Below are 10,607 nucleotides of genomic sequence, written 5' to 3' on the forward strand. Positions count from 1 at the left end.
CAAAAACAAAACTCTTGGAAAAGTCGGCATGTTATTCATCCTATAACCTTGCCAACTAAAAATAAATATGAAGAGTTGGCATGCTATTCGTCCTATAACCTTGCCGACTAGTATTAGTCAGCAAGTTCGGAAAAGAAAAACCCTGCCGACTTTTGCTAAAAATGTTGAATCATACTCGATTTGAGATTGGGTTTAAAATCATACCCAATCTCAAAACCCGTATGCTTTTCTTTTTTTGTTCATTTTGATTTATTTATTTTTTTGATTTCGTCATGTAGAGATTTTGAAAACTTAAAGAGATTTTGAATTTCTTTTTAATAAGTTTTAGGTTTTAGTGTATAGGGCTTGAATTTGGCTGAAAATAGTAAGGACAATTTGGTCTTTTAACATCTTTCAGACACCCCTTAACGCACTACTTTGGATGGGTTTAAAATTGGTATACCCCAATTAATCTGGGTATACTCCAATTTGGCAAAGTATTGATTGACAACATCATAGTGTGATTCCTCATTGTAAACCAAGCCGTAGAATCAAAATGCAGTGTTGTTACGTATTCTTGAACTATAATGTCAACCGTTCCCACAGACAACTCTATTTCCTCTCTGGTTAATATGTGGCAACCACGTTAAATCTATACATCTCAAAATTAAGAAGTCAAAAATTTATTTCATTTTTGAATTTTTTTTTTATTATGTCGACATTCTCCCGCTCACTCTTCCACTAAAGGTTTTACATAAGATGTTGACATTCGTTTAACAGAAAACAAGTACTCGTACTTCTCAACAGAAATGATCTCAATAATGAGGTTTCAATAATCCATACAAAGAAAATCCTGCAACTACTATAATAAAAATCACTCATTATTTTTCTTCATCACACACGAGGCATGCATTCTTGTTTCCAATGACTGTAATCTGTTGAACGCGCTTTGCATATGACTGGCTCCATTGTAACGTTGCCCACGCAACCTTGTGATACTCGTACTCAAATGACGCATAGCAAAAAAGGATATCCTGATTTCGTGTATTCAACGAGGACGAAGTCACCGGGGCTTCGGTCGCCGGCTTTCCTGTCATCAGGTCACCAACTTTCTTGACCTTCCGGCACTGGGCAGGCGTCAGCCCTCATACATGGTCTTACGACTTTGCGGAGAGTTGTACTCTGTCTATCATTTCCTCCTTCAATTATATCGTTTCAACCATCGGAAAGAACCAATCCGAAAGGTGAACCACCTATTCCGATCAACAAAACTTGGAGGGATAGATGAGTGGCTTAAGGCATTGGTTTGCTCTGTTGGGTAGAGGTTGTATGTCATTAATTTGCAAGGCACCTAGTGGCGGAGCCAGCATCTAAGGTTAGAGGGTTAAAAGAGAATTTGATACATTGGATGAATTAAACATTAAAACTTTAGAAACAAATGGGACTAAATTCTAAAATATAGAGGACTATACATAAAATATTAAGGAGTTTGAGGGCTAAGTGGGATTGTAGGGATGGCTAGAGCCAGGTCTAGCCCACCCTTCATGGTTCCGCGGCTTAAGGTAGTCGAAGGCGGTGACAAATTTTGAAACAAAACTGGTAATCATGGCTAATTTTTTATTCACAAATATATTAGACGGGCTGAAACACTTGTTATAAGTAGGATAAAATTAGATTTCGCTGATTTTACATGGTAAATTCATATTGGGCAGAAATAGGGAGGAGGTATACCTCAGGGTAACTCCTTGCTAGATTTTTTTTTTTTATATAAGTTAAAATGTACAGAAGAAAACTAACTTTGGGAGTTAGAAACCCTTACATCTAAATGAGTAGAGTCATCCAATGCTGGACAGATAGAATCAACCATAACATTTGATTTATCTATTTCCAAAGCTCCCTCAATACAATTTGGAATTTGCTTTCTCCCGTTAAGGAAAGAGCTAAAGTGTTTGGCCTCTTTGGCCATTAAGTCAGCTACAGTATTAGCTGATCGAGGTACAAATGAAACCCAAATATTGCAGGACTTTAATTCATTGACAACTTCATCTAAAATAGGAATGTTTTGCCATTCTAACAAGGATTCCTTTCCATTAAGGTAATCAAAAAGGTTCTTGCAATCTCCTTCTAGATAAAAGTTTGACAGACCAATTTCCACTGCCCATTTTGCTCCCTGCAACAGTCCTAATGCTTCCTCTTCTTCAGGGGTAGTGGCTGTGAGAGCTCCAGCTCTTCCTTGTTCAAGTATTCCTGCATCATTTCTAAGAATTAAAGAGATACCTGCTGGCAAATTAGCTGATATCCATGTTGCATCTATGTTTATTTTCAACCGGGATTTCTCAGGGGGTGTCCAATTAATATTTTTGTTTCCATTCATCATCACTTGTGTCAGTAGGGGATGGTCTTTGTACCAAAATTCTAAGTGTCTTTTGATATCTGTACTTAATTGAGCACTGGCCTGATGTTTATTCTCAAACACTAAGTTACATCTCTCCTTCCATATGAACCAGGATTTTGTCAAAGCAAGTTCCACAGGTATTATGGTATTTTGTTTACCTAACCATTTTTTAGAGGTGTCCAGAAAAGTTACAGAACTCTTGAACTGAAATTGAATTGGGTGGGGTTCTGAAGCCCATACCTCTTTGGAAAAGGGACAGAAGAATAACATATGTTCAACTGATTCTACATCATTACATTCTAAAGGTCAATTAGGATGAATGTCTTCCATAAATTTTGCTAGTTTCAGGTTGGTTGCCAAAGCATCCTGTAAGCATTTCCAAGCAAAGATCTTTATCCTTTGAGAAACTCTTAAGTTCCATAAATAGCTCCAAAAAGAATCAGGCTGACCTAGAATGTAGTGATTTCTAGTTTTTTCAGTGAGTTTGTTGTACATTGACTTAACTGTAAATTTCTCTGTTTTTTGTAAATAGCCATCTAAGGGTATCAGATTTTCCTATTGCTATCCTAATATTTTTTATTTTGTTGGAAATAGACAAGGGAAATATAGTCAATAGTAAGGAGTAATTCCACTTTTTAGTAGAGGAATCTATCAGATCCTTCACAAGTGTTAGATTGGAGTTAGTGGCTGTTTTCAGGCTACTAAGATTGAACTCTAGGTTTGGGATCCAATTATCATCCCAAATATTTATGGAGTTTACATCTCCTATTTACCATATATTGTTTTGTTCCACTAGCAGAATTCCTTTGTTAATGCATTTCCAAATCCAGGAACTGGTATTAGGGATTTTTGCTTTGAAAACAGAGGATTTTCTAAAGTATCTGGGTTTCAACTATGAAACCCAAAGGGATTTGGGTTCATGTAAGAGTCTCCATGCTAGCTTGGCAATCATTGCTAAGTTGAATTTTCTGGCATTTCGAAATCTTAATCCTCCTTTATTTCTGGGTTTACATAGGCAAGAATAGGATATAGGGTAGTAGCCTTTGTAGTTTGTTTCCTTACCCCACCAAAAGTCTCTTTGGAGAGCATCAATCTTATTTGTGATTTTCTTAGGCAGAATAAAATAGCTCATTTGATAGCTAGCCGTACTGGCTAGAGAAGCTTTGTTAAGCACCATTTTACTAGCTTGATTCAAAGTTTTTCCCATCCATTTTTTTGTATTTTTTGTTCCATCTTTTCCACTATGGAATCAAAGAGATGGATTTTAGCCCTACTTATGAATAGGGAGGTTCCTAGGTAGGTATCTTTAGGGTCTATTTTCTTTATCTTAAGAAGTTTACATATCATTCTCTGGTGCTTAGGCTGCACTTTCCTACTAAAGAATACCCCAGATTTATCAAAATTTATCAATTGTCCTGAAGCTATACTAAAGGATTCTATAAGTTTTAGAATGTTATGGATTTCCCTAAGATCGGCCCTAATAAAAAGAAGACAATCATCAGCAAAAAACAGGTGAGAAATAGGACTATTTTTTGGAGTAATTTTAACTCCATTAATTATTTTTTCTTCTTCTCTATAGAGGAGAAGCCTGGAAAAAAAAATCATGCAAATGATGAATAGATAAGGAGAAAGTGGATCTCCTTGTCTAAGGCCTCTTGTTGGTTTGAAAAAATCCCCAGGACTACCATTCAGTAAGACTGCAATACTAGATGTAGAAATGCATTGATAGATTAAGTTACAAAAGTTAGTGTCAAAATCAAAAGCTTTCATAGCTTGATAAGGAATTGCCAGTCCACTCTATCAAAAGCCTTGGACATATCATTTTGATCCCCATTCCAGCATATTTCACCTTCTTCTTCTTGAAAGAGTGTATTATTTCTTGGGATATAATTATATTGTCTGAAATTTGTCTTTTAGAGAGGAAAACAACTTGAAATGGGGAAATGAAGATATTAAGGAGGGGTTTGATTCTATTATCTAGGATCTTTGTTATAATTTTGTAAATTGTATTGTAAAGTCCTATGGGTCTAAATCCACTAGGGTCTTTAGGGTGTCTACTTTTAGGGATAAGAAACAAAAAGGTTTTGTTGAAATCAGGATGTAGGCAACCTGAGGAGAAGAAATGTTGAACAGTGGAAATGACTTGTACTCCTACTGTTTCCCAGTTTTTTTTAAAGAAACTAGCTGGAAAACCATCTGGTCCTGGTGATTTATTTGTTTTGAGTTGTTTCACAACTGACCAAATTTCATCTCCAGTAGGAATAGAGTTAAGAAGAACATTATCTTCAAGGGAAATACATGGATTTATACTCTCAAAGAGATCAGTGTTAGGCACTGCTAGAGGTGGAGGGCAGTAAATAGATTAGAAAAGTAGTCAGACAGAGTAACTTGAATTTCAAGTCTTTTGAAAGTTACTTCATTGTTGTTCTTTCTAATGCATTCAATGTTATTCCATTTCCTTCTTTTCATAGTTTTAGTATGAAAATATTTAGTGTTTCTTTCTCCTAGGTGAACTATATTATCTCTAGATTGTTGTTTGGCTATTGCTTCTTGGGTTGCGTAAAGCTGTTCTAGGAGAGTAAGTTTTTCCTTAATCTTTTCTTCCTTTTTATAAACATGCAAGGAGGTATTTAATGTTTTTATTTGTGCTAACACCTTTTTGATTTTCTTAGCAGGCATACCAAAAATGTTTCTCTTCCAATAGTCTAGGTTGTTCTGAAGGGTTGTGATATTTTGTGCTAAAGTTTCAGGAGGAGAAACTCTAATAACATGATTCCAGGATTCTTGAATTGTTTGTACACATGAGGATTCCTTGTGCCATGCGTCATAATACTTGAAAGTATGAGTTACTTTGACAGCTAATCTGTCCAGAGTTAGAGCAATTGGGTAGTGATCAGATCCAGCTACCACTAAGTGTGTTACTTCATAGTTTGGAAATTGAGCACTCCACTCTGTATTGGCCACTGCTCTATCTAGTCTTTCTTGGATGTTTTCTATTCCAGTTCTATGATTATTCCAAGTATAGTCACATCCTTTGAATCCAATATCTAAAAGACAAGCATTGTTTAAAATGTCTTGAAAATAAGTACTTTCAGACTTGTTGAAAGGTAATCCTCCACATTTGTCTTCTTGGATGAATATCATATTAAGGTCCCCTAGTAAGACCCAAGGCATTGGATTCTTATATACTTGTTCTGCTATATCAGTGAGAAAATCCCAAGTAATCTTTCTTTGTTAGGATAAGGGCTTCCATAGAAGCAAGTAAGAAGCCATTTCTTAGAAGCCGAGTTAGTTTGCACTAGAATATTAATCATATTTAAATTCCACTGCACTATTTCAAAGTAGAAACCATCAACCCGTGCTAAGTATAAACCCCAGCTTGTCCTATTGGATTTATTATGTGAGTATTAGGGAAATCTTTAAGGATTTTCTTCATTATATGTCTTTGTTTTTTAGTTTCGGATAAGAGCAAAATTTCAGGTTTTTCTCTAGAGATTAACTGGTTAAGATGATTTTGCGTAAATGGATTTCCGCAACCTTGGACATTCTATGCTATAATTTTCAGGTTCTTAGACTGGAAAATGGCTGCTAATTCTACAATGTCATAAGGCCTACAGTTCTTGTCAATTAAATTCAAATAGTACAGAGTAAATCACGTAAATAAGTGAATTAGGAAATTAAAAGAATTTATCAAGGCAGGCAAACTAATTAGAGCAATAATGAGCAACGATAAGATAACTGAGTAGAACGGGAATTTATGGGTACCTGGGATTCGACCTTTTGCGCTGATAGGGAGTCCAAATTAAAGGGTATTGGTACAATGTTATCTTCATCCTGCTTCTGCTCCTTCAAATTGGAACCATATTGATCTAAGAGAAGAGGTTAATCCGAATTCGAAACCAAGATACGCAAACCCTCAGAAGAAAATGAGGAAAGGAATTCGGGGATAGCAATATTGAAAGTCGACTTAGGCTGGGTTCTAGGAGATGCAATAGACGAATGAGATGAATGCATGACATGATTGATAGGACTAACATATGATTCTTTAATTGAAATAGAGCTAGAGCCCACAGATGCAAGAGAAGTTAGGTTTTCTTGAGCATCCTCGAAGGAAGAAGAGTTGAATGATAATCTTCTAATGACTAAACCAGGAGCCTGGATAGGACTAGCATGAAGTGGAATGTTATGATCCGGTTCTTGGCTAGGAATCGGTTCCAACTCAAAAGGTTCCATATTGCTGATGACACGCCTAGTTTACGAGTTTCCTGATTCGATCGATCTGGACTGAGAACCATGCAAGGGGATGAAATTTTCAGTAACATTGAAGGGTAAAGTACGTTTTCCTAGAAGTGAGGACGATGCAAGAGGCATATCTTCATCGTAAATCACTGGTCCTAGTAGTTCTTAATCTCTATTGTCTTCCGGTGAAGCTACAACTTGAGCTACATGCATCGTATACTCCTCTCTAAACAACTCAGCAAGTGTTTCCCTATTACCAGGAATTTCCAAGGATTTTTCAACAGATTCCATATTCCCATGGGCATCTGTATTGTCAGCAGGGTTCCAAATTTGAATGGTAGTGTTATCTAACCAAAAACGATCATCTCCAGGAGAAGGAGAGTGTTGGGTGGCATCATAAATGGCTTCTAAGGGTCTGTGTTGACGGACAGCACAGTTGCTAGCCTTATGACCAAGACAAGAGCAAAAAGAACAAAACTTGGATGGGAGATTGTGATACGTGAAGATGAGTTCCCTTACTGGATAATTATCTACCTTAACTAGCAGCTTTAGGACTAAAGGCTTCTCAATGTTAACCCAAACTAAGACTCTTGGTAAGAAATCAAAGCTTCATGTACCATTGCACACTTGACTAAAAACCCCTACTCTGCTTGCAATTAACCCTAGTCGTTCTCCTATCTTGTGCTCATGTATACAATTAGAAATGCTAGCCCAGGGAGGAATTTCTTTAACTTCCTTTGTAGTTATTTTCATACCTGGAGTTGCAGTAGTTGCAGAGATCACATTACCAAAAGGATACCAAGGCCCATTCAATGCTATCCATTTCAGGTCTTCCGGTGTACGAAAAGTGATAATGAATAGGTTAGGATCAGTTTCCCTTATCTGAAAACCAATATTCAGTCCCCAGAAATGACGAAGAACTCCTCGAATATCTTCTACTGAATATAATTCAGTCGAGAAGATTCTAACTAAAATACTGTTATCTTTAATCCCATAGTCTCTCATTAATGCAGGAGTAACAGGAAGGATGCCAACATTAGTATAGTTGGCATATCTCTGAGAAACAGACAGTCTGCTAAGATGCTTGTATAAATCGTAACTACTCATTATGAATGTAGGTGAGTTATGAATGCATGCATTAAAGAAGAAAAAAAGAGCAATCGAAAAGAGAAGGAAAAGAAGAATGTTATGTTAAGCAGAACAACCCCAGAATATAAAAATGCAGTTTCTCAATTAATTAACCTTAAAAAATCAAAAGATATTTTTTAGATAAAAAACCTCGTCCAATAGAAACTCGACAACCAAAAAAGTGTGAGTCAAAAAGATAGCTAAAAAAACAATAAATGCCTAAGAGAGATAAAGGGAGCAGTCCAACAATGTCAGTGATAAGTCTATAAGCAAACTATCAGCCGCAGAAATTTGATGCTAATTACAGGAAGAGAATAAGCAATGTCGCCATCAACTAGGCAACGGAATTAATATTAGGCTAGGCTAATAAGATGAATCCGAAAATTAATGAGAAAGTATGGATGAATGAAACTAGACTGGAAGTGGTTAAACCAAAGCCTCGAATCCATGATCGAAGATTAAATTCAAACATATAGATGCTTTAATAATAATTCATCCAATACTGCCAACTTCAAGGACCAATAGACATGCAAAACTGACCATACGCTAAGCACTAGAAGATTAGACGTCTGAGAGGCTTAAGAAAACGTAAAGGTATTAAAAAAGCATTAATGGTGAAGGATTCCAAGAGACGAAACCTACCATAAGAACCCAATTCTCGTACGTCCAAGAATAAAGAAACCAGAAAGGAGAGAAAATCATAAAAATGAGAAAGATCATGGCTTGTAATCACTTTAGGATTCCAATTGGTGTTCAAATCTCTTCCACAAAGGCAATACGTTGCAATGAGCGCCAGCTTCATCGGATTCAATATTACCGTTGCACTGTATGCAATCGGGAAACATTTATGTATCCTTCTCAAGCAGAAAGGTTGGATTTATGTAACCTGAGCCCGGAAGAAAAAGCAAGATTGGGAGTACCAGCTGTTAAGGATTTACACACTAGACTTGCTACCGGTGTTCCAGTCACTGCCAACTATTTTATGACTGAATATCCACCGGGAATGGACTATTCGTATGTCCATGAAAGGTCAGCTATTTATCAACAAGAGAGGGCTGGCGGAATCATAGAGATAGAGGACTCAGATGAAGAAGAATAGAAATACCTAGGGAGAAAGAAGAGATCGAATGATTAGAACATCTCAGAAAGTTGTTGGTTGTTATTTTACTATGTTTGTTGATATGTTTTATTTTCCGTTAATGGTATGTAGAATTAAGTTTAATTTATGAATGAATCCATCAGCAGTTTGCTATTATTTGCAAACTAGAATTCATTGAAGAGATAATTTAAATTACTAACAGAGAAGATTCTCAGGAAGGGAGAAAGCAAAGTAAATAACACTCAAATAAAGGTGAAAAAGACTTGCATCATATCTAAGAAATTAAACTTCTAACAAATCCAAAAATATCCGTCAAAAATCTAGAGAGGGTTAGATATGAACAACTGTAAAATGAAAATGAATCGAATTCTGTATGCCAATGATGCATGATCCCTAATATATGATGTAGTATGCAAGATGAATGAGTGCAGCAGATATTATGATTCCTATCTGGTGGAGTCGAGCTCTAAAGGAAGGGTAAAGATCAATCGAATAAAGGAAGCGGATGAAGATTCGAAACATTGTTTGTACCTCTTATTTGAACCCCCATCTGGTATTGAGTCAAATCCCAGACAGGGGAGATTATTCAAGCATCATCGGAGAAGAAAGTAATGAAGAATTTTGAAGAACTGAGAGATGGCAGAAAATAGTCATTGAGAGGAGGGAGATGATGAAATTGTGTTACTCCTTGCTAGGTCTATCTCTGGTTTTCACTAAAAATCGTAATAGTAGTTTTTCTTTTCTTTTGAGATAGAAGATTAAAATTTTATTAATGAAACTAAAAAGAAAGAGAAGAAAATCATTAGAATCTAAAACTGCAGTCCAGCTGAGAATAAGGTCCCCAAAAGTTATAGAGGAGAACCAGTTAGGTAGAGAACCCCATTTGACGATCAACCTATTAACTTCATTGATGATTTCATCTTTATCCTTCTTACTTTTGTTAGCCATAACCCTTTCATTTCTTTCCGTCCAAACTCCCCATAAAATGGATGCAGAAAAGAGAGGCCATATTTTGCTTCCTCTAAGTTTCCTTTTAGTATCGAGCCACTCTTCCAGATGCCCTTTGATAGATGGTTTATATCTCCTGCTTATCCCATATTGTGACAAGAAATAATCCCAAATTTGTTTTGTATAGACACAATGTAGCATTAGGTTGGTGACCAATGTCCTCATGATCACCTAAACACTGCACTGTTGCAATAAACATTGCACGATATATTCCTTCTTAGTATGTATATATATATCGTATCTCATCAAACATTTGATTGTTACTTATACATCACGAGCTCTACAAATTCAAATTCATCTCCCATAACTTTTGTGATTTCGATCACAATTTTCACGGCTAGAACATTTACAAAATCCTTTTGAATATCTGGTGATGTTAGCTTGTGAATTTCCAGAGCGATATTATTCACATTTTCAATATTTTCATCTAAAATTTGTTATGTTTAGGAAATAATAAGGGTCATTTGAATCTTCTGATTTTTAATTCCTCGGAAAGATAATCCTCGATGCAGAGGAATTCAAATGATTTTAAGCGATATTGTAGTCGGAACAATGCCTATTTTTTCTTTAATATTGTTGCAAACAGAGTCTCAAGGTGTTGAATTTGATTCAACAAATCCTGACCACTTTCATAAGCTTTATTTTGAGAAAAAAGGGTGAGCATGGGCCGATATGGCCAGATTTCACCTCATCCATACCCAATCCAATTCATTATGATTTTATATTTGACATGCGCACCTAATCCAACATCCAACCGGT

The 10,607-nt window shown here is 36.1% G+C and overlaps 1 protein-coding gene across 1 annotated transcript; it reads right to left on the minus strand.

The window, feature by feature from the left end:
- Positions 1-1,771: 1,771 nt before the first annotated feature.
- On the minus strand, positions 1,772-2,353 carry LOC113351224. Its single transcript, XM_026595248.1, has one exon. It carries the CDS (start codon positions 2,351-2,353, stop codon positions 1,772-1,774), a length of 582 nt encoding a protein of 193 aa, XP_026451033.1.
- Positions 2,354-10,607: the final 8,254 nt, after the last annotated feature.

The sequence above is a fragment of the Papaver somniferum genome, chromosome 2 (genome assembly GCF_003573695.1).
Source record: "Papaver somniferum cultivar HN1 chromosome 2, ASM357369v1, whole genome shotgun sequence".
Classification (NCBI taxonomy): Eukaryota; Viridiplantae; Streptophyta; class Magnoliopsida; order Ranunculales; family Papaveraceae; genus Papaver; species Papaver somniferum.